Source organism: Hemicordylus capensis, chromosome 3 (genome assembly GCF_027244095.1).
Source record: "Hemicordylus capensis ecotype Gifberg chromosome 3, rHemCap1.1.pri, whole genome shotgun sequence".
Lineage (NCBI taxonomy): Eukaryota > Metazoa > Chordata > Lepidosauria > Squamata > Cordylidae > Hemicordylus > Hemicordylus capensis.
In genome coordinates, this window is record NC_069659.1 from 75,184,235 (window position 1) to 75,207,058 (window position 22,824).

General features: G+C 39.4%; 1 protein-coding gene across 18 annotated transcripts in view; it reads right to left on the reverse strand.

Annotated features, from left to right (window-relative positions):
* The window catches only part of ROBO2 (roundabout guidance receptor 2), a 735,763-nt gene that overhangs the window by 169,706 nt on the left and 543,233 nt on the right, over positions 1-22,824 (reverse strand). For all 18 annotated transcript variants that reach the window (XM_053307038.1, XM_053307032.1, XM_053307028.1 and 15 more), the window contains 2 exons: positions 8,284-8,408; positions 1,744-1,915 (listed from right to left, as the gene is read on the reverse strand). In XM_053307038.1, coding sequence (XP_053163013.1) covers positions 1,744-1,915; positions 8,284-8,408 — 297 coding nt within the window. The remainder of the gene's footprint in view (positions 1-1,743; positions 1,916-8,283; positions 8,409-22,824) is intronic.

Below are 22,824 nucleotides of genomic sequence, written 5' to 3' on the forward strand. Positions count from 1 at the left end.
TCCCAAATCAGGGTAGAACACAATTTTTGATTGTGTGATTGACCTCTGTTAGTGCTTCATATGTTTTGATGTTAAGCTTGAATGCAGAGACTTACTGTAGTTTATGACACTCACTCACTGTTTGAGGTTGTTCTAACGACCAGGTGGGCATGGCAGCAGGCGGGCAGGAAAGAATTCTTGTTTTACTTGCACCGTGCAAGTGTAAGGTGCATTGTGGGGATCCCCCCAGCAAGACGCTCAGTGTCTCAGGCCATCAGTGTCTCAGAAAAGGGGCATGAGGTGTGGCCCTTGAGGGGAGCGGCCCAAGTTCTTTGAACTCGTTCATGCAATGGTGGCATTGCCCGTTTGCCATGAAGAACATTTAGAAATCACATGAAAAGCAACCCTACATTTCCCAAGAACAAGTATTACACAATACTTTCTGAAAAGTGTCCGTCCCCCCCCCCCCCGTGATTTTAATCAGTAATCCTTTCTACGTAGCAAGATGCATGATCCTGTTATCCTGGCACTGACACACAATCAAGAAAATGCGGTTACAGGAGCGCTCACTCCCTTAACCTCATTTAAGAGGCAGTCTCCCTAGGTGGGTTTGTTGCCAAGGTGCCACCATGAGCCAGTCAGCTCCCACAGGTTCCCATGGGCAGTCAGGCCCAGGCTTTTCTGCCCTAGCCTGGTCTTGGCTGCTTGTGAGAACAGCCTTTTTGTTAGCCTATTGTTTGTGGCTTTCAATTCACTAGTATAAATACACCTTCAGATCATCAACGTTTCTCAAGATTCTAGGCCTATGGGAGCCAGTATCTGTAGTGGTTAGAGTGTTGGACTAGAAGGCCTGTGTTGAAATATCCACTGAGTCATGAACCTCACTGGGTGGCTTTGAGCTAGGTAGCCTCACCTGTGTCACAGATTTTAAAAGTGGTTACCCGAGGGCAGGATATAAATTTGAGTTAAACTTATAATTCTTATAATTGAACTTGTTGTCAGATATTGAAAACTAGATATGACATTTTTATTGGTAAAGTTAAAGAGGCCATTCACACAATCAAAAACTGTGTTCTACTCAGGTTTGGGAGCTGTGTGCACTCCCAATTTTTGGTTGTGTAGAAGCAAAGTAAGACGAAAACCTGGGTAACATTTTGATTGTGTGCTTTTCCTCTTACCTTGCTTCCACACAACCAACAATTGGGAGAGTGCACAGCTCCCAAACATGGGTAAAACACAGCTTTTGGTTATGTGAATGACCTCAATGATTACCTGTTTAGAAAGACAAGGCGGTGTCTTAATTAGTCTAACATCTAGACTAGCTTTGTGTGTGTCAAAAAACATTTCTCATTTGCACAATTGGGGCCTCTGGTTTTTGGTGATCTCCTCTTGCCTCTGCAACCGACTAGGATTTGCAAAAATATGTCTCTGAGGTTTACAGGGTTCTCTGGGACATATTTTCAGGAGGCACAGGAGGCTGTAAAAGGAAAGGGGAAATGGTGAAAATGCCCCTTTCCTGTTGTGCATGTGAAATGTTTTCAGTGTGTACAATGTTAGTCTCTATAGAGTCAGCTATATATCTGGAAGTTTATCAGCAAGTAGCCTAAACAGGGGGTAGCATATACAATAATTTAAAAAGACAATGGCTGGGAAACAATCTAATACCAGTTTAATTTATACATAGCTGGGGTATCAAAATATAACCAAAAGATGATTTCTCAATTACAAATTAGACAGAAAACCACATGAATCTAAATTTCTTACCATCAGTAACTTCCAATTGAGCCTTTGCTAAAATGCTCCCAGCAACAGTGAGTGCTTGGCAAATGTAGTAGCCTGCATCAGCCCGCTGAATGTTGGTGATAGTGAGGTCCCCTGTTGGTGAGACAGAATATCTGGTGCTGGGCTGGAGAGGCTGGTTTGGAAAGAGAAGGTTCTGCAAAGACAATGCAGAGTAAATCAGTTCAAAGTACACGAATCACCAAGCATTCTGTACGTCAAGGACAAGGTAACCTTCATTATGAGAAATATGCATAATATTAATATTATTCTATGTTATTTGGTGTGTAAATCAGACATAGAAATAGAACTTTTAGAAATAGCAATATCAGTTTTATCAAAAGTCCAGACTTTCAGCATAGATAAAGTCTGTAGTTATAATGTCTGTATCTTTGTAGGATATTTGGGATGCTCTACTGAAAATTGTGGGGTTTGCAACCAGGCCTCTAGGAAAACCAGTGGTGGCCCATGTTCACCCACTGCCACAGACCACCCACCCTACCTCACACCCTGCATTTGACCTCAGATGCAGGGGGTGGGGTTTTGTTGCATGGCTGTTTTTGAGCCGCTTAGCCCAGCACTGGCTTCCCTGCCTTTTAAAGCACGGAGAGCCAGTCCCAGCCGCACTGTTAATGTGGCCCTGGCCAGGAATTTGCTAGGAAATGGGGCTTGCTCCCCCATTTCTCAGCAAAATCCTGCCCTCTGCATCTGATGTCAGATGCAGGGGGCAGAAAAGGGGCATGAGGTGTGGCCCTTGAGGGGAGCGGCCCAAGTACTTTGAACCCGTTCATGCAATGGTGGCTCCACCCGTTTGACATGAAGAACATTTAGAAATCACATTAAAAGCAATCCTACATTTCCCAAGAACAAGTATTAAACAATACTTTCTAACAAGTGTTTCCCCCTTGTGATTTTAGTCAGTCATCCTTTCTACTTAGCAAGCTGCAGGATCCTGTTATCCAGTCAAGTTCACATACTATTATATGGGATTTTTCATTGCTGAGTATTTATTTTATTTGTTTTTTTGCAATTATATCCCACTCTTCTTCTGAGGAGCTCAGAGTGGTGTATATGCTTATTTTTATCCTCACAACAACCCTGTGAGGTAGGTTAGGCTGAGAGATACATGACTGGCCCAGGGTCACCCAGTGAGCGTCATGGTTAAATGGGGATTCAAACTCAGTCCTCCCTGGTCCTAGTCTAACACTCTAACCACTAAGCTATGCAGCACAGCATTAGGATAATATATTATTTATAGGGCACTGCAAGATGCATTGGGCTTATTCACGAATGTTGGTATGAAGATATTCACTTTTATGTCTGGTTTGAAATCCATCTACTTCAGTAGAGTTACACTCATTTAAATTTTGCCTACAAGTGAAGGGGTCAGTAAGTATATGCATTCCCTGGCCTCAGGTTGGTAAATTTCTATGGAATTCAATTGCAAGCTTTAGGGAAAAGACTAGAAATACCAAGGACCAGCTGCTGATATGAAAACTGGCACTAGGATAAGTCCAGGGGGAACTGTTCTCCTCCCTTCCAGCTGGCTGTACTTAGTAAGACAGGATGGAGGGACTGGTCCAAAGTAGAGGATAGTTTATAATTTATAGGAGTAAGCTAATGTAAGTAGCTGAACATAACACTACAATGGAAGTATTATAGAAGAGAAGAGGCGTTCTTGATGAGGGAGGAAAGACACCTTAGCAGATTCAGATGACAACTAGACACTCAGAGGGGAAAGCATTAGAGAATTTGGCACATACAAATATAGGCAAGGCTAAAGTATCATGCTCTTGATTTTGATAATAAAACACAGTGACTGGATTTTAAAAAATTAATAGGGTTATGTCCTACTACAAAGCCTGGAAAATTTTATATTAGGATGGAAACATTAACCTGGTTAACCTCTGTTGCTTCATTGCAGCTCAATTAAGAAAAAACATGTGGGTATAATGAATCACATTGAGCTATGTTTCAAGGTTTGATTATAAACAACTGAGGTATCAATTTTTATGTTACATGTATTTGCCAAAAAGAGAGAACATTCTTACCCTCTGGGATCTGGGTCTCAATATTGTAATTAATTCTGCAGGTTTGTAATTAAACAGCTTCAACATGTTACAATCAGTAGGTAATAACATTCAATTAAAGACACAAGACACATTTTCACCTTAAAATGTTTTACCCTTGAAGTAATACCAATGGAAGAGGATAAAATAGGGTATTAACACTTTTCAATTACGCTAAATGACTTTAATCCTGCAAATGATGTCCTACTTTAATTAGAAGCTCTTCTCTTTATTACAACATGATGGATGTCCACTTTATTAGATTCAAGTGTGACACTATAAGCCCACTTTACATAAACATTACCATGTTATTAAACCCTTTTTACAAGAAGGTTTTTAAAATGTTTGCTAACATATCAGTTCTTCTTGGTTTAATTTCAAAAGTGGGGTTACATGTTCCTCATGGAGCAATTTCTCCTTAGTGAAGCCAATGATATTGCACTTTTAAAATATATAAAGCAGGTGCTTGGAACAGTAGCCCAAGCATACTTAAATTTTGCATAATGAGGCAAAACAAAAACTAGCAAAGTTTACAAATTTAAAATAAAAGGGGTATGCTTAATAACACAGAGACATGGCTCATCATCTATTAATTAATTAACTAACATATTTTTATACTGCCCAAAAATTTCATCTCTGGGCTAAGTATTTTACAAAGTACAGGCCCAGCCCAGTCAATTTTCCACAAAAGTCTCAAGATCTGAGAATGAAAAATATTGCTAAACCTGTCCCTGTACTGGAATATCCATAACCCTAAATCCTTCAAAGTACAAGTAATTGTGATTGGAAGAGGATTGTTTCTGGTCTGAGGCAAACCTGATCAGTTGTTTGAGATAATAGAAATCACATATGATTAACCTAGTGAGGTACATACCTGAGCAGGTTTTGAACTTAGATTTCTCATCCCTAGTCTACTGTAACGATTATGGCATACCGGCTCTGTCATTCTGAATGTGTGGTCGTATTTGTTCCAGTGCTAGGCATGTAAAATCCCTAGTTGAATGCTAATATATCAAGAAGTGCTGGATTCTGAATCTATTATAGTATATTAGATTCTGCTCCTTTATTCAAGCATTTGGATCATTCAGAGGTTTCTTAATGTACAATAATATCATTTGAAGATAATTACGTAAGCAATATTAATGGTGCAGTGGGGAAAATGCTTGACTAACAAGCAGAAGGTTGCCAGTTCGAATCCCCTCTGGTACTATATCAGGTAGCAGCGATATAGGAAGATGCTGAAAGGCATCTCATACTGCACTGGAGGAGGCAATGGTAAACCCCTCCTGTATTCTACCAAATAAAACCACAGGGCTCTGTGGTCTCCAGAGTCAAAATCAACTTGATGGCACAATTTACGGCTGATGCTTTCACAGACTTTCCATGTGCTCAGTAATGATGTTGTACAATGTCAAAAATTGTGCTCACTTCCAACTTGCCCTCCATGCACCCACATATTTCGTTGGTTTCTGAAGCCCAATTCAATGCACATAGTATGGACTGCCTGGCACCACCAAAGATGCCCCATGGGGTCCATGTTGGTGCATCAAAGGCAAGTTGTAAGCAAACACAATTTGTGATATTTCACCACATCATTACTGATCATGTGGCATATCTGTTAAGGCATCGGCCTTAGGTTCTTTGTGGAGTCTGAAACTAGGTGGCCAGTTTTGGCTTTAAAAAAAGCCAAATTCTGGCTTATGGCCCATTTGACCCACGAGTATACCCCTTAGGTTCTGGCAACTCTGGTCTGAAACACGATGATATCACTTTAACTCTGGTCTGAAACCAGCAGGCTTTTTGAATGATTTCCACGATTTGTGAAAATAAAATTTATTGTTACAGTGTTGGCAATCCAATACTGTCCATGGATGTCACATTTAATGTAGACGCTTATGAACACTGTACAACATAACACAGCGGATTGCATTATATTAAATATTAAATATTTCTAAAACAGTTGCAGAATATTCTGCATTAGAGTTAAGTCTTACAATGGTGCAGTAGAACCATTGTAGTGTAGTAGTTAGAGTGCTGGACTAGGACCAGAAGACCCGAATTCAAATCACTATTCAGCCATTAAACTCACTGGGTGCCTTAGGGCCAGTCACTTCTTTCTCAGCCTAATTTACCTCACAGGGTTGTTATGAGGATAAACATAATAAACATGTACAATGCTCTCGGCTCCTTAGAGGAAGAGCAAGATGTCAAAATAAATAAATAATAATGAAATAGATTACAGTATGTACAATAGTATCTTGGAAGGCGTATGTGGAGGACACTTTGGTTTAAAAAATCTCCAATGTGAGAGCCATTTCACATTTCCATTCGTGCTTTTTCCAGCACAGGAGGTGGGTGGATGGGTGGGGGCTCTATAAGAATAACATAGCCCTGTAAAGTCCCAGCACCATCTTGGAAGGCACACACAGAGTACTAGGAAGTGTTATCCTCCCAGCACTTTGGCCATAAATTTCTGTGAGAAAGGTGCTAAGAAGTCAATGGGACTTTCTTATTGCAGAAGTCAAGTGCAGTTTTCCTGTCAGCATTCTGACACTGGAGGATGAGCATCAAGGACTGTGTAAATTGATTCTGTGTAAAATAATTCTGAAGTCTGAGGGAACTGCTCTGCCCCTGGCAGTGCAGGTGTGTTTGAGGGATCGACAGCTGGGAATGCAGCCAGACTGTCGCTCACCATAGTGCCATCCCCTAAGCTGATCTCACCACTCAGTGGGGCCCCTGCTGCCAAAGTCATGGTGGAGTCCGGTTCTGGGTCCTCTCAGTCTGATTCCAAGGAAGGGTCTGCTGCAGTGGAGGAGGTGTCTCAGCCTCTGCTGGGCCCTTCTGGCACACAGGGTGGCATGGGTGGAAGTGGCCATGGCAGGCTAATTACCTAATGGTGCAGGGGGAAATGGCTTGACTACCAAGACAGAGGTTGTTGGTTTGAATCCCCACTGGTATGTTTCCCAGAAACACTTATTCCAGAGAGAAGAGCTGGTCTTGTGGTAGCAAGCATGACTTGTCCCCATAGCTAAGCAGGGTCTGCCCTGGTTGCATATGAATGAGAGACTTGATGTGTGAGCACTGCAAGATATTCCCCTCAGGGAATGAAGGGAAGAGAAGAGGTTTCAAGTTCCCTCCCTGACCTCTCCAAGATAGGGCTGAGAGAGATTCCTGCCTGCAACCTTGGAGAAGCCACTGCCAGTCTGTGAAGACAATACTGAGCTAGCTAGACCAATGGTCTGACTCAGTATATGGCAGTTTCCTATGTTCCTAGGCAGCCAACAGCTGCCATAACTCCTGCATCCTAACTGTATTACTGTATTTAAACAGAGTAAATGTAAAGAGGATTACTGCAACAGGGTATGTTATGAAAAGCTACTTGCAACACTACTTACTTGACAACCTTAGCACACGTAATATAATGAACTGCTTTTCAATTCTGTCCCCTAGTCTGAAATGCAGTGAGATGGTAGCTGTTCTTCAAGACAACAAAAAGTCTAAATCACTCTTGGGCTCACAGAACTAATCAAATGGTTCTTTGGATCTTATCCATGGAGTTGAAAGTTGCTATTTCTTTGCATTAATTTGTTTACTTGGAAATAAGATGTCATCCATACCAAATTCCTCAGTTTGGGTAGATACATTTTTCTATATAGCACACACAGACTTCTGAAGGTAAGTATATGCCTCTTGTAATTTTTTCCTATCACAATACTGCCTGTTCATAAACTGGCTTCCTAGCTGCAGATCTTATTGATAATACATGGGATTGTGAATTGCATTAGGATGGTATTGTATAGATGAAAAATAAATAATATAAAGTGCTGAATTAACTAACAAGATCATTCCTTTTAAGGTCTGAAAAATTGCCTGTAAATTGTACTAGATGCAGCACAATACCTGCAGGATTATATCTATAAGTTCTTGAAACCTAAACAGTTTAAGGAGATTGATGGTAAGTTAAAGCTATTTGCTGCAAGTTGAATTTTGTAGTGCTGACTGGTTATGATATAATTATGTATTGGCAAGACTGAAGCTAAAATAACTGTACAGTATATTGTCAGAGGTAGAGTCATAACTTAAAAATAACAATGATGATAATGGTAAAGCCAGTAAAATGTGACAGAACATTCCTGAAAGGCAAATGGTTGTGAATGTTACATAATTAGGGAAGTATCTCAGCTTTTTAATATAACATTACATTGTATACACTTACCTAATTTGATAGTGAAATTATTAGAAGGGGAGAAAAAATATATAATTTGAAACTCTAATCTGCCTGGAGCAGCAGTGTGCCTTAGGGTGGGATATACATATTTTAAAGAAACAAACTAAAGGTTTTCCCAGAATTAGGTGCATTTAAAAAATATACCAAGGCCATTTAAACTAGACATAAATTCAAGTAAAATGTCAAAATAATGTCAACTTTCAGAAGCTATCATACCAAAATACTCACCTGGCTGCCTTCTTTTTGCCAAAATACAGCTGGCTGTGGATTTCCTTTAGTTTCACATGGAAAAGTCACGGTTCGACCCTGGGCAACAATCTGATCACGTGGCCTTACCACAAACTGTGGAGGTGCTAGGATGTGAGAGGTGAAAATATGTTTAAAAAATACAATTTTATAAAGTAGAAATGTCAATGCATTTTCATTCCACAGAACATAACTCTTCACTTATTAATAGAAGAAATACTTATCAAAGATTGGAAAAGCAGGCCAAAGAAGGGTTATGATGAAAGGGATGCACTTTTTCCAGAGTACAGAAGTTGCATTAGAGGATTATAAGCTTGTCAATATATTTCTCCACCTCAATTTCCACTCCCTGCCCCCAGGATTTGGGGGTTCCGAATTTCCCAATATTTGTAGAGTGGCATGGCTTAGTTAGAAATCTGCTATTCTTCCATTTTGATTCCTGGACTTTTTTCAGTCTAGAATAAATTGCCTCAATTTCCTATGTCTGGACTTATTGGGGTTTTTTTTGTTATTGTTTTTAAATGCATTACTTTTTTGCATGAGCAAATTTACTGAAATATCTCACCAAGAGGAATTAAAGCTCTTTTTGCTAGCATCAGAGTTCTTTTTGTGTGTGCTGTGATTTAATTAGTGCACTTGTGCATACTGATTAAACCATAGACCCCCCCCAAATAAAAAATCCTAAACAGAAATATGTGATTGCATCAAAATATCTTTTTGCACTGCCTTTAATTATGCACATCTACACTGGTGCACAGCTGTAGCCTATAAGAAATAAAGAAACAAAATCTGGCAATTCTGTACATTCACCAATAATTACAAAACAATGGCTAGAATGTTCTGCAGCATAATGTGGTCAGTACAGACCTACCCATACCTCTGCAGGGCTCTAAGTCACCTGGTAACGGTGTGTGCAAGAGCATACTGAAAATGCTGACTCTTGTGTGATCACACATCACACCTTACTTTCATTGGGAATGATGGAAGCAGGGTATAACATGCACAAAAGTCAGCAGAACCAGTACAGTTCTATTGTTGAGTGATTTAGAGTCCTGAAGCAGCACAGTATTTATTAAGGAAGACTAAACTAATGACAATGGGTACAGCAACCAGCCTCAGAATTGACAATGGAGGCATTGAAGTGGAGGATAGCTTCTGCCTTTTAGGATTGACCGTCAACAGTAAAGGATCCAGTAGTCAGGAAATACGCCACAGACTATCACTTGGTAGGGTTGCAATGAAGGCCTTGGAAAGGATATTTAGATGTCGTGACATGTCTACACCTACAAAGATTGGAATCATTCGGACAATGGTTTTCCCCATGATACTCTATGGATGTGAAAGCTGGACTTTGAAGAAGTAAGATAGAAAAAGTATTGATGCTTTTGAACTTTGGTGCTGGAGAAGACTTTTGAGGGTACCATGGATAGCCAGGAAAACAAACAAATTGATCATAGAACAAATCAATCCAGAATTTTCACTCAAAGCACAAATGACCAGGCTCAAACTATCATACTTCGGACACATTATGCAAAGACCCAGCTCCCTTGAGCTGGGCCTTCCGTAATGCTGAGGAAAGTTGAAGGAAAGAGAAGAAGAGGACAACCAGCAGCAAGGTGGATGGACTCGATTATGACAGCAATGAATGCACCCCTGAGGGATCTTAAAGGCCAAGTTGAAGACAGATCCTAGAGAGAATCTATGTGGTTGCTAAGAGTCTACACCAACTTGACTGCACTCAATCAATCAATCAATTAGCATCACAGGCTGTACCACTCATGTTACACTACAGAAAACGTCAGCCAATACATCTCATAAATTCACTAAATTAAACTGGAATGCTGGTGGAGTAGAATGTTGACGAGGACATCTGAGGGGGCCCTGCTCCGGGTGCCGACAATGAGGGAGGCCCGGCTTTCATGCACTCGGGACAGGGCCTTCTCTGTTGCTGCCCCTATACTCTGGAATGCTCTCCCGGTGGACATTCCTTCCTCAGACTCCATCACAGCTTTTAGAAAGCTTTTAAAGACTTGGCTTTTTACCCAGGCTTTTACATGATCGTTTTTACTGCAGCTTCTCTGTGTTTTTATCTGTTATCTGTTGTCGTGTTTTTATGCTTGTTTATATGTTTTTAGCTTGATGTTTTAGTGCTTAATGTTTTTACTGCTTTTATTGTATGTTTTAATTTTTGTAAACGAAACGAAATTTTTGCTTTCTTTTTAACGAAAGGCGGTATAGAAATGTAAAAATAGATAAATAAAATAAAAATAAAATGTGGGAAGAACCAACCCACACTACAATAATGACATTGAATGAGGGATATGTCTTTCAGATACAGTCTCAAACTGTTTTTATCTCAACTCATTTTTCTGTCCCTAACAAAATAACATATAGATCAAAAAGTAGATGGCTGCAGTTTACTTATCAAATGGCATTATCAATATTATTTGATTTTATGACATGCCATGATCCAAAACTATAGTAAGAAATATTTAGAAAAGGCATTCAGGCTGAAACATTTTTTTCTAAAAAGAAAAAGAAAATTGGAGCAAATGCCACAGCACTGTCCATCTGAAACATAAGCACATTAAGAGGATTGTCTACCTTGTATTTTCTGAAATGTATGGCACTTGGGCCCACCTTGAATATTACAAAAAGAGCTTATATATTTTGTATAGAAGAGCTTATATATTTTGTATACAGGTATAAGCATGAGGTAGTGGATAATAAATACCACAAGTTCCTTTCCGGAGCTTCATTTCGTTGAATGTGTAATGACTATTCCGGTAATGAATTATGGTTCTAGCTACACCCAAGACATAGGGGTAGCCACAATTGAACAAGAAGGGACAAGTGTCCCTGGGGCCCTAATGGAGCAGGGTTGGGCTGCTGGCTGGGCCAAAGGACACTCTTTGCTGTCCTGCACACACATCCCTGACTCATTGGCATGCTGTTGGCTCCTGACTGGAGGACTCATCTTGACTTCAAGCAAGAGGAGTCTCTCCAGGAGGGGACAAGGGAGGAGTGTCAGACAGTGTCCCTTGTACCTCTTTTGCTCTTGATTAGCTGGCTAGTGTTCAGGTTTTAGATGTTTAGCCTGCCTAACAGCAGGGAAAATGTCACAAGCTGGCTAGTGTTCAGGTTTTAGATGTTTAGCCTGCCTAACAGCAGGGAAAATGTCACAAGGAAAGATGGAGGGCGGAGATAGTGCCTGACAGTCCTCCCCTCCCCTCCCAAAGCTACTCATAGTTGCAAGATCTTCAAGAGCTGAGGGACCTTTTTTGAGTCCTGGCCTTTTAAAAAGAACAGGGTAAATCCATAATACTCCTTTTCTCTGCTCCCCATGCAAGGTTAGTTAGAAATTGGTTTGTTTACCCCTAAATTCCGGGACTCCGTTTCCCATGCAAAACTTCGACGTGTGTGTGTGTGTGTGTGTGTGTGTGTGTGTGTGTGTGTGTGTGTAAAGACCATTCATACTGTCTGTCTTCACACACACACTTGCATGTCCAATGTGCATTCCCCTAGGTCAGAAATATTTTAAACATATAGACCTAATGCAGATAGAAGCATTGTTGATGTATAAATCTTTGAAGTGACTGCAGGTATATATGTTTAAGATGTTTCTGACCTAGGGGAATGCACATTGGACATGCAAGTATGTGAAACTGTCTGCGTATGTGGGCAGTATGTGACCTTATTTGCACAGGAGTGAGAATACGGGCATGCCAATGTTTTGTTTTCCACTATGTCATTGCAGTTCTTCTGCAGCAAAAACATGGAGTGGGGAGAAGATGGTGAAGTGGTATCCCAGGGCAGCAGAGGCCTATCCTAGTCTAAGGACCCACTACAACATTTCTATAGCCCAGAACTAAGGCCAGAAAGTTTAAAAAAAAGCACAAGGGAATGAAGTCTATAAGCCTGAACCAGAAAATAATGTGCATTCTTGTAAAGGATGGTCAAACACAGAACGTTGCCTTCACAACTATTCACCAAAAAGTTTATAACATCTGCTGGAAATGCTGGTCCTTCTAGAAAATAGATCCTAATGATCTCAAAAAATCCATTTCGTTGAAATACCTGCTGAAAGAAACATTTACAGTGTAATATACCAAGCTTTTGGCTACCAAGCAATTACCATTCATTGCTTTTGCTCCAACATTAACTAGATAATGGAAAACAAAATAGGAAACATCTATGTTTAATTGACATTTGCAAGTCAAAGACAAAGGCTCAACAAGAAAACATATTACATGGTTTCCAGAGAAATAGACAAGAATGTTTTTTTTAAATAAAAAAACAATTAAGATTAGAGGCCTGGGACACTTTTCCCTTGAAACATGGTTTTGAAGCAATGTAAATACTGTACATAGTAAATTAGATTTGATTTCTGGCAAATTATGCTTTGATACTGCATTCAGTAAGCGCTGGCTTCAATCAATGTCACGCTAAAGCTCTGTTATGCTAATAGCAGCTTGGGAGGGCGAGGAGGCTGATATGGAAATGAGCTGGTTGAACATGAATAGAAAGCACAGGCCAAGTATGAGGTGGGTTTGAGATGAGGGGATGGGACCTAAGGTTAATCACATCATGTTCAGAGCTGTTTTTACAGCAGAAGATTGTATTCTACAGCAGGAATTAAAAGTGAGGCAGCAAGACAGAATCTGTATGCATCAGTATGTTGCTCAAAATGGTAACAGTGGAAACTTCTCGCTCTTTCTGAATATCCTTTTGTGTCTGAATGAATGGCCCTTTTAGGTCACATTCATAAAGAGATGAAATAAAGTATCTTTGCTTTGGTCTTAAAAGAGTATTTGGAAGCAGTTTTGTAAGAAATGTGAATTATTTCAAAGGAATTTATCTACAACTTTTGTGTACTAATTGTGTACTATTCCGTTATGGAGCTAATACCATCTATTTTTGACCTAAATCGACCATCTATTTATATTAACGCTATTGAATACTAAAGGGATGCTAATATATATGGGCTGAAGCATTAACTGAGCAGTCTCTTTGAATCACTTCCCCCCCCTTATTGAACTGATAAACCAGAAGGGTGCAAGTACCAGAGCACAATGTGTCATAGAAACCACTGTATGACTTAGTAAAAAGTTAAAAAGTAGCAAATTTAGCAGTGGTGAACAACCACATTAATTTAAATATAACTACAGATGATTTCAAAGTATTTAGCCAGCTTTGTCATTTAGGGATTAACCCACTGCTGATCAAACTCAAAAGGTAAAATGCTAATCTTTCAGCACTTAAGGGGGGGGGGAGATGAGAATACAACATCAAAATTAAGATGTATTTAAAGAAAATGTATTTAAACCTTTGTAAAATGTGATTAAAATTTCTTTGGAAAGCTTAAAGTTCAAAATGGGAGCTCACTTGAGACTTTCATGATTTATTAACACAATGTTTACCTCAAAGGAAATGGCGAATCAAATGAGATCTTTAATTCATGATGGAACTCGTGCCTTCAGGCTGCAAGATCTAAAACAAATATGAAGTCCTTTTCCAGCTATAGTTAATTTATTGTCTGCATAAGTGCTGAAAGTTTAATTGCTTATATCTTTTGGCTTTAAGATACATCATCTTAGTAACCTATGTTTCTTCCACAACAGAAAGAGTTAGCAGGTATGCCATTCTGTCAAGTATGTTCTGGAAGTCTTCTTGTTCAGAGTCCATCGCCCTCAAGATTCTAAGCCATGTTTTACAGGGGGAAAAATATAGTAAAAATAAAATAAAATTACTTAGGAATTGGTTCCTGAGTAACAAGACAGTTCTACAAGTGGAAGTTTCTACAGTTCTATAAGTGGAAATTCCCTCCTATGTAGTGGAAGCAATGGGTATCAATTTCTACCAGGTACACTTTGGTGGATCTTCCCCCCTCAGCCCCCGCCACTCAAGAGACCAATAATTTTAATTGAAAATAGTGGCCAAAAAATGACATACAACCTCCTGTAAAAGCCAACTTAAATGAATGGGAGCTAACACAGTAGAAACTTCCAGGTGATTATGTCCACTATTAGACTTTGAAGCAGTGGCATAATTTCTACAGTCTCTTAACTGGGTGAACAAATGAATTTGGTTCTCCGTTTTACTTTGACAGTATTTTACTGTATCTAGATTGTACTTCTAAAACGAGCAAGATGCAAATGGTTACAGGCATGTGAAGTTAGGTGAGGCATATCTTTTCCCTTCATTTCACAAACTTTTCTCATAATGTAAGGCTGCCTCAGGCTGATGGAACAGAGTTTCAGTTGGCTTTGTAAAAATTAATTTTAAAGTACAAATGAATGAAATTACTTTGGAAAGGAAGAAGGTTCTGTTACACAGTTAGAAGTGTAGCAATCTGACTCTGTAACCAATTGGTTTAAACTTTAAATCAAATTATTGAAGTAAGTGTGTGTATGTGTGTAGTAAAGAATTTGTATATTGATTTAACATCTGTTAAACCAAAGTGTAGCAATTATAAGGCTATTAATTATTAAAGAAAAATAGCATTCTTTTCACTGTTTCAGAATGGAACATCTCAGCTCAACCAGGCTAGTTCAAATGTTCAGTGCTCTGGTTAATCCATATTGTGATAAATTTGGAAACATAAAAAATAAATGGTATCAAAAGGTTTAATACTCATCTTGGCTGCAATTTTGCACTTAGGCCTAAATCCCATTTACTTCAAAGGGATGTAAGCAACCTGGCCAGAATCCAGTCTTCCCTCTAACAGGGATTCCCAGATGTGTTGACTACACCTCCCAGAATTCCCAGCTGCAATGGCTTTTGCTTGGGGATTGTGGGGATTGTAGTCAACAACATCTGGGAATCCCTGTTAGAGGGAACACTGCCAGCATCATGATTAAGCAGCGCTGAAATTAATGGGACTCAAGTTAGTTATAACTAATTTATCTCATTTATTTCAGCGATGCTTAGTTCCGATTAACTAGTCTGGATACAGCCTCCTGTGTGCAAGATACCACCTTTCTCTAGTGTGTTTTTGGTATAGCTACAAAGTGCAAATCCACAAACAGCACTTGCCATAATTCTTTCTCCTTTTTAGAACTCCCACTTTTCCTGCGTGCTGACACACAATGGGTTACAAAGCCACTTTCAAGCTCTTAATTTCTGTTATCTGAAGTGTGGCCATACTGAGCTAGAAGGTGATTTGTGAATGACCATGCATATGCGACCTGAATGAATGCTTCCTACTAATTCCTTTCCATTGAAATCAGAGGTTTAAAAGTAAACACACAAGCCTGAGGTAGCCATTATATAAGGATGCTGCCCCAGGGGATGCAGGAAGCTCTTCTCACACACTGTTAGGGAGGATATCCTTTTTTCTAGTTCTTCTTCTATATACTGTACAAGATGTACAATTTATCTTCATCACCTGTTCTCATGTGTTCTTGATTTAAAGTATCAATCTTTACTAAACAATCTGCATAGACCAGCCTGCACAGTTTGTTATCCACATGCTTAACATAACCCACTGGTCTAACAATGTATTATGGCTGACCAGGTGCCTGAGAACCTAGCAGGTAGCAAAACGAGGGACTTTTCAAGTCCCTGGTGGCTGCCATGTGGCTGGTAGCCTGAAATCCATTTGGTATTTTAAAAGGTTGCACAGGCCTAAGTTAAAACAGTAAATCAAGCAGGGTTGATGTGGCAACTTCCCAGGTATAACACATTCAGATGTTACTCTGCGTTTTTTTGAACAGATTGTGTGCATGTTCTCGTACCAATTCTGCTTAGTGAAAAACAAGATGAAATAACTTGCCTTCTAAAGGGAAGATGCACATTTCATCAGTTGGTATTAAAGGAGTTATATTAACAACACTGTACATCTAGGTCTTCACTAGCTACCAACAGTTTTTCAGACATCATTTGAGGGGCTGATTTGGAGACCTAAATACCTTTGGTTAGTCCTGTTATTTAAAAATACCCATAATCTTCACCCCACAATTGAATAACGTGTTAGAGGTTCCTTAAAATCTGTTCTTTGGGAAGGCTGACAAAATCTGAATCAGAAAATTTTCCAAAGTGCTATAAGCATTTCATGTTTGGACTCAGTATCATCCAGTATTAAGTTGGTTTACAGTGTAGTTCAAGTTATTAAAATACATGCAGATTGTTAATATATGCATGAACAAAGCCCAAGCATTTTTATGTATGCTATGTACAAAATGTACATAATATGTAAACTTGTTTACAGATGATAACCTTTAATGTTATCTAATAGCTTATAATTTCCACATCTTGCACAAACACATTGGTGTAGGAAAACAAATCTAATTCATAGTTTTGTTATTGTTTTTGAGAGAATGTAGCTGATGTATACAATGGGTTAACATTCTGGTAATAATATCCACTACATCTTCTTATGAAAACTACTAGTATTATTGCTACTATTATTGTATACCACTTTTCAACCAAAAAAAATTTTTTAAGCGGTTTACATAGAAAAGAATAAGAAGATGGTCCCTTGCCCCCATAGAGCTCACAGTCTAAAAAGAAATAGACTTCTTAAAAATAAAAATAAAAAACCTATAGCTGAAATTTGTTTCTGCCCACTAAATGGTCATTAATTGTATTTGAAATGATTTTTCACTGTTGCATTGCAATGATGTTTCACTGTTGTATTGCATTGCAACAGTGAAAGACAATAAAATATTTTGTCTGTGTGAAAATACTAACTTTTTCATCTGGAAAACCCATCTGATGAGAGCAATAACACAAGTAAATGGTCTAAATAGGAATAAATACCCTGTTTCCAAAACCCATCTGCTGTTAACTCCTGTAGGAAATCTTTCAAAAGCTTAAAATAAAAAGAACAGCTATTTCAGAGATGAGCAATACAGTTATTACTCATAATGTTTTGATTTGCTAATGGGAATCTGGTACAGAGCTGCTATATTCACCAGCTGCCATCTACCTCAGGCAGAACCATGCTTGACTTTGCATATGTACACTAGAGAACCATATGCTAAGAATGGCTTGCTTTGACCAAACAGACAGAAATAATTCAAGCTTAAATTTTCACGCCTGTACAAAAAAAGGATATGACAACTACAGATAAAGACTTAAATATCTGAAACTGTCAACAACACTTTAGTGACCCAATACTCAGCAGCACATATGCCCACAGTAATTGTACACTGAAGATTGTATAAGAAAAGGATTTGTTTTTATTTCACTTGAAATACCATAAAATAAAAGTATTGGTTTCAAAATGCTTAACGTCTTTAGCAGTAATGCTGTTATTTAAACAGTGCCATCAGTGTTCAAATAAAAGGGCTTAACAGTCAGTATGTTCATCAAGAAGGTACCCCTCTGCTACATGTTATAGTATATGCAGGACTGAAACTGGATGCTATCCTAGGCACTTCAAATGCAAATCCATCAGTAAATAAAAGCAATTTTGACAGAAGTTCCTTTCACACTAAAGTCCTTTAGTGCTGCTGAGTAGGGATGTGCATGAACTTCATGCATTCCCGGTAAGTGGGGGGTCCTTTAAGGGGCAGGGATGGTTCCCTTACCTGCCCTGCCGCCACCACCACCCCACTGGCACTCTCCCAAAAAGTGTTCGTGCGGGGCTGCAGTGTACCTTCTTGCAGCCCTGATCAGTATCATACCGGAAATGGCTGACGTGTGCACGTATGCTGCAGCCCCACACCAACACTTTTGGGGAGAGTGCAGGCAAGGGAAGAGTGGTGGGGCAGATAAGGGCATCCTTCCTGCCCCTTAATGCACGCCCCACCTCTGAACCAGCTTGAACGTCAGACTTTCATACCAGTTCAGCGTTCCAGAAAAGGAGCGCTGATTCATGTACATCCCTACTGCTGAGACATTGCTTTTATGCAATTAGCTGGAAGAGGAATTAAAACATACCACACAGTACTTTAACTATAATAATATGTTATCCAGCATTGTTCTAACCCACTGCCAATATCCTTCCACAGTGTTTATGGACAAGTAAGTCACATTCAGCAAAGGTTTCTGATGACTTCAGTTAAAAGCTTGTTGCTTGTGGGATCCAGGGGTTGAGGCAAAGGGGATGTTTGAGGAACAACTCCTCACTAAAAATGTTTTTAGGAGGAACTACCAAAGACACTTTCAGAGGGGACAAAAATATGTTTTAGGGGAAATCCAGTAGAATTAGGTGGAAACTGCTCAAATGCTTGGGAAGAGGATCTGCACCCCCAGCAGGTTCAACCCAGATTATTGCTTCCCGTTGAATACACCTGGGAGATCATTATGAATGTCCTGGAAATTACTCCTTGAATAGCCTTTCTGAACTGCCCCAATGTCAGTTTCTGTTCCTTGTCCCACATCTCTATGGGAAAATAAATGGACATTATAGAAATCCAGAAAGCCCCTTCCAAAGGCAATTAACAGGTTCTTCAACAAATCCCAGAGCTCTGCTTAACAGGAAACAAAAATGTGCTAAACCTTCAAAGAGGAAGTTCTTAATCAAAAGGTACAGGAGCCTGAAAACCCTTAATACCACTTATTATTTATTTATTCGATTTCTATACTGTCCTTCCAAAAATGGCTCAGGGTGGTTTATACAGAGAAATAATACATAAATAAGATGGATCCCTGTCCCCAAAGGGCTCACAATCTAAAAAGATACACACTAGCAACAGTCATTGGAGGTACTGTGCTGGGGGTGGATAGGGCAGGCCAGTTACTCTCCCCCTTCTAAATAAAGAGAATGACCATGTTAAAAGGTGCCTCTTTGCCAAGTTAGCAGGGGTATCTTGAGTATCCACACTTTGCTTTCCACATAGGGTAGACTAATGCTACAATTTCTTTTCTTAAAAACGAATCCCCAAAAATCAGGTGAAAAAACACAGGTGTGGAAGGACAACACAGAAAACACTGGGCTGCAATTATTTGACATTTATCCAGATGCTCCATTACCACACACACAAAAAAGTGAATAAAAATGGCAATTTCAAAGAAAAGAGCTAGTGTGGAAACAACTAGAGATTGTTTAATATTATGAGATCTTAATTAAAACCATTATAGATTTTTTTTAAAGAAATAAGTATAAGTAATGCTCTCATACACAGATCTTTCAGAATTTTTTAGTAAGGAAAAAAAATACAACACTCAAGAGCTTTATCTAAAACCACTTACATCAATGGTTGTTCTTTTCATGGATTTCAATAGGCTATAGATTTGGCTCTTAAATTCTCAAACTGGGAAATAAAAGTGATTTTGGTTCATTAGCCCATAACATATAATCTACTGAATTCATTGACTACTGTAAGCTCATTTACCCAAATGGCTTGAAATAATGGCAGAAATATTTTGATAGTCAAATTAAAAAAAACACATACTAGTTTATGCCAATAAGAGACACATACTGGTTTTGATATATAGGAGTATTGAATAATCAAGGTCTAAGTACTTATCTATAGCAGATATAAACCTTTTATTTCATTTATTTGTCTATAAGATATGTACCAGTAGTTAATAGCTATTTTGAAACAAACAAACAAACAAACAAACAAACCATTCTTACATTGTCACAAAATGAAAGGTGAAGAACTGTATGAAAATATGCTAAAATGGATAGAAGGATGGTTACTTACCAACAGGGCGAGCTGTAGACATTACAATGGTGTGGTGACAACATGAAGAAATTAAAGGGAAAAAAAGAAATTTTGTCAGAATGCATGATGTGTAATGTTATGCTTAACTATGGATATTCAATTGAATATTAAATTCCTCTAAGTCCAAGTTCGATGTCCCTATCTATTGTTTGTTAGAATTATTGGAACTGCAAAAGCTTGCATAACATTCGAAAAACTTTTGGGAATTAGAGCTGATATGAAGTACCCATCCAATCTTCTCTAACAACTTCTCAGGTGAAGAAAATGGGGGTTAATTTCTGCAATTGTTCAGGGACAAAGAGGATGAAAAATTATGATGAATTCCCCTACCAATCCCCCGTCAAACGCCACTACAGTCCAGTTCACAAGAACTGTCTCAGTGGTGGCCCATTGCATATGGAGAAGGGAGAACATGCCATGCTGGTTTTGCCCCCAGCATGTCATCCATAAGAGGTTAGAATGTCCAACCAACCCCAAATCACATGGTTTAAACCACAGTTTGAACAGGCCTTCTTCGTGATTATTGCTGATCCAAATGGGGCCCATTTTGAAGGGGCAAAAGTGGGTGGCTGTTTGGCATTTTGAGGGTTGAGCATGCAAAATTATTAAAGTTTTGTAGGAGGCAGTTTAATGCTGGATAGTGGTGGCAGCAGGTGTTGTTTTTATTTATTTATTTTAACAACTATGTTATGTTGTGCCCATATGTCTTCTTTTTCCAGATTATGCTGTGCCTTCACAGATAGCACACTAAACCTTTTCCTCTGTCCAGCCATCATTTCACTGAAGTCCCCTCAGTATGATGCTAAATCATGTTGTAGCTAGCATCATTCCTCGGTAACTATGGCAGCCAACAGGAGCTGACTATCAGGAAGAAGTCCAGTACTTCTAGAAGCACTTTCTGCTGCTGTCTGTGAATTGACAGCTTAAATTGGAAGAAGGAAGGAAGGAAGGAAGACACTGCTATTTTCACTATCCTACATCAGCAAGCTGCTTCCCTTAAAACTTTACAAGAATTTATTGCTCACCCTTGAAATTTATCCTGTTTTGCTTCTACCCAGCCCTTACCCTCACATTTTACTGAATTTACTCAAATCAGCTCTGTCTGGAACTAATCATCTAATTAACACTCTTGATAGGTTCATATGCTATCATCAAATGCCATTGCTGAGGTTTGATAGAAATAAAGTAGGTTTGCATTAGGACAAACACCTAGACCATGATAAATATCTCATCCAAAGGCACAGACTAGCAAAATGTCAATCTAATAAAAGAGAAGCATCACTGTCTGATTTAAATACCAATTGAGGTTTAAGCATGGCTGGTCAAGACTGCAGTTCTGGTTGAAGAAAAGCCCAAGGCTCCCCTTTTTCCTCATTCTGTAATAGACAGATAGAAAGCTCACACTACATCCTCTTTTCCATCACTGACAGAACTGATGAAAATATAACTCAACAACCATAGGGATTTCTACTCAGAACCTCCCAAATTGCTGCTTAGAAAACTTGTAGTTCCTTTAAAAAATGTGGGATGATCTACAGATTATTTCTGATTCAGACTGATACTGAGATGGAAAGTAGTTGTTGCAACAAGTGATTTCATTCTGGCATCAGTCTTTCATTGCTTCTGAGATTGTGGAGGCAAGTGCTGTCAATTTTACTCAATATCTCTTAAGGAAGAGCTCAGGGGTGCACAAGGAAGAGCTCTTAAGGAAGAGCTCAGTGGCAAGCTGGTCTAATTTTATTAACAGAAGTAGGGGTGTGCAATTCGGATTTTCGGGTGATTCGGCTCGGACCCGAGCCGAATCACCCCCGTTCTGTTTTGTGCCTGAATCTGGGTCACCCGAATCACCCTTGATTCGGTTCGGATTCGGATTTAATCCGAATCTGAATCCGAATCGATTCGGGGGGTAAAAAGGGTCCCAGGGGCAAAATTTTGGGGTGGGGTGGTAGTGCCCAATGGGTAGAGTCTACCACCCCAATTTCAGGGGAATTGGGCAAAGTCCTGATTTTTTGTGAATTTTTAAAGTTTTAGTGACTTTGGGGCAGTTCGGGGGCATAGCATGGGATTTGGGCAAAAGGATTGGGGTGGGGTGGTAGTGCCTAATGGGTGCAGGCTACCACCCCAATTTCAGGGAGATTGGGCAAAGGGCTGATTTTTGGTAAATTTCTGAAAATTTCATGTCTTTGGGGCAGATTGGGGCATATTGGGGCAGAAAGTGGGGGCTGGGGCAGAATAGTGGGGTGGGGTGGTAGTGCCTAATGGTTGCAGGCTACCACCCTAATTTCAGGGGGTTTGGACAAAGGGGTGATTTTTTGAGAATTTTTGAAGTTTTGGTGACTTTGGGGCAGTTTGGGGGCAGAAAGTGGATCTGCCCCAAAATAGTGGGGTGGGGTGGTAGTGCCTCATGGGTGGAGGCTACCACACCAATTTCAGGGGGATTGGGCAGAGGGCTGATTTTTTGAGAATTTTTGAAGTTTGGGTGTCTTTGGGGCAGATTGGGGGCAGAAAGTGGATCTGCCCCAAAGGAGTGGGGTGGGCTGGTAGATAGTGCCTGATGGCTGGAGGCTACCACCCATCCCCAATTTAAGAGTGATTGGGCAGAGGGGTGAATTATGGTGAATTTATTTGTATGAGGTTTGTCTTCATAAGGTGAAGTGTGCTAAATTGATTACTTCCTCATATTATTCATAGTAAAGGAAAGTATGAAAAAGTGAAAGTGGGGTCATGAGAGTTGTTTAATTGAAAAAAATCTCATTTGCTATGATAGAATGAGAATTCACACCTCAGAAAAAACTTCTGAGGTGTGAATTCTCATTCTATCATAGCAAATGAGAATTTTTTCAATTAAACAACTCTCATGACCCCACTTTCACTTTTTCATACTTTCCTTTACTATGAATAATAT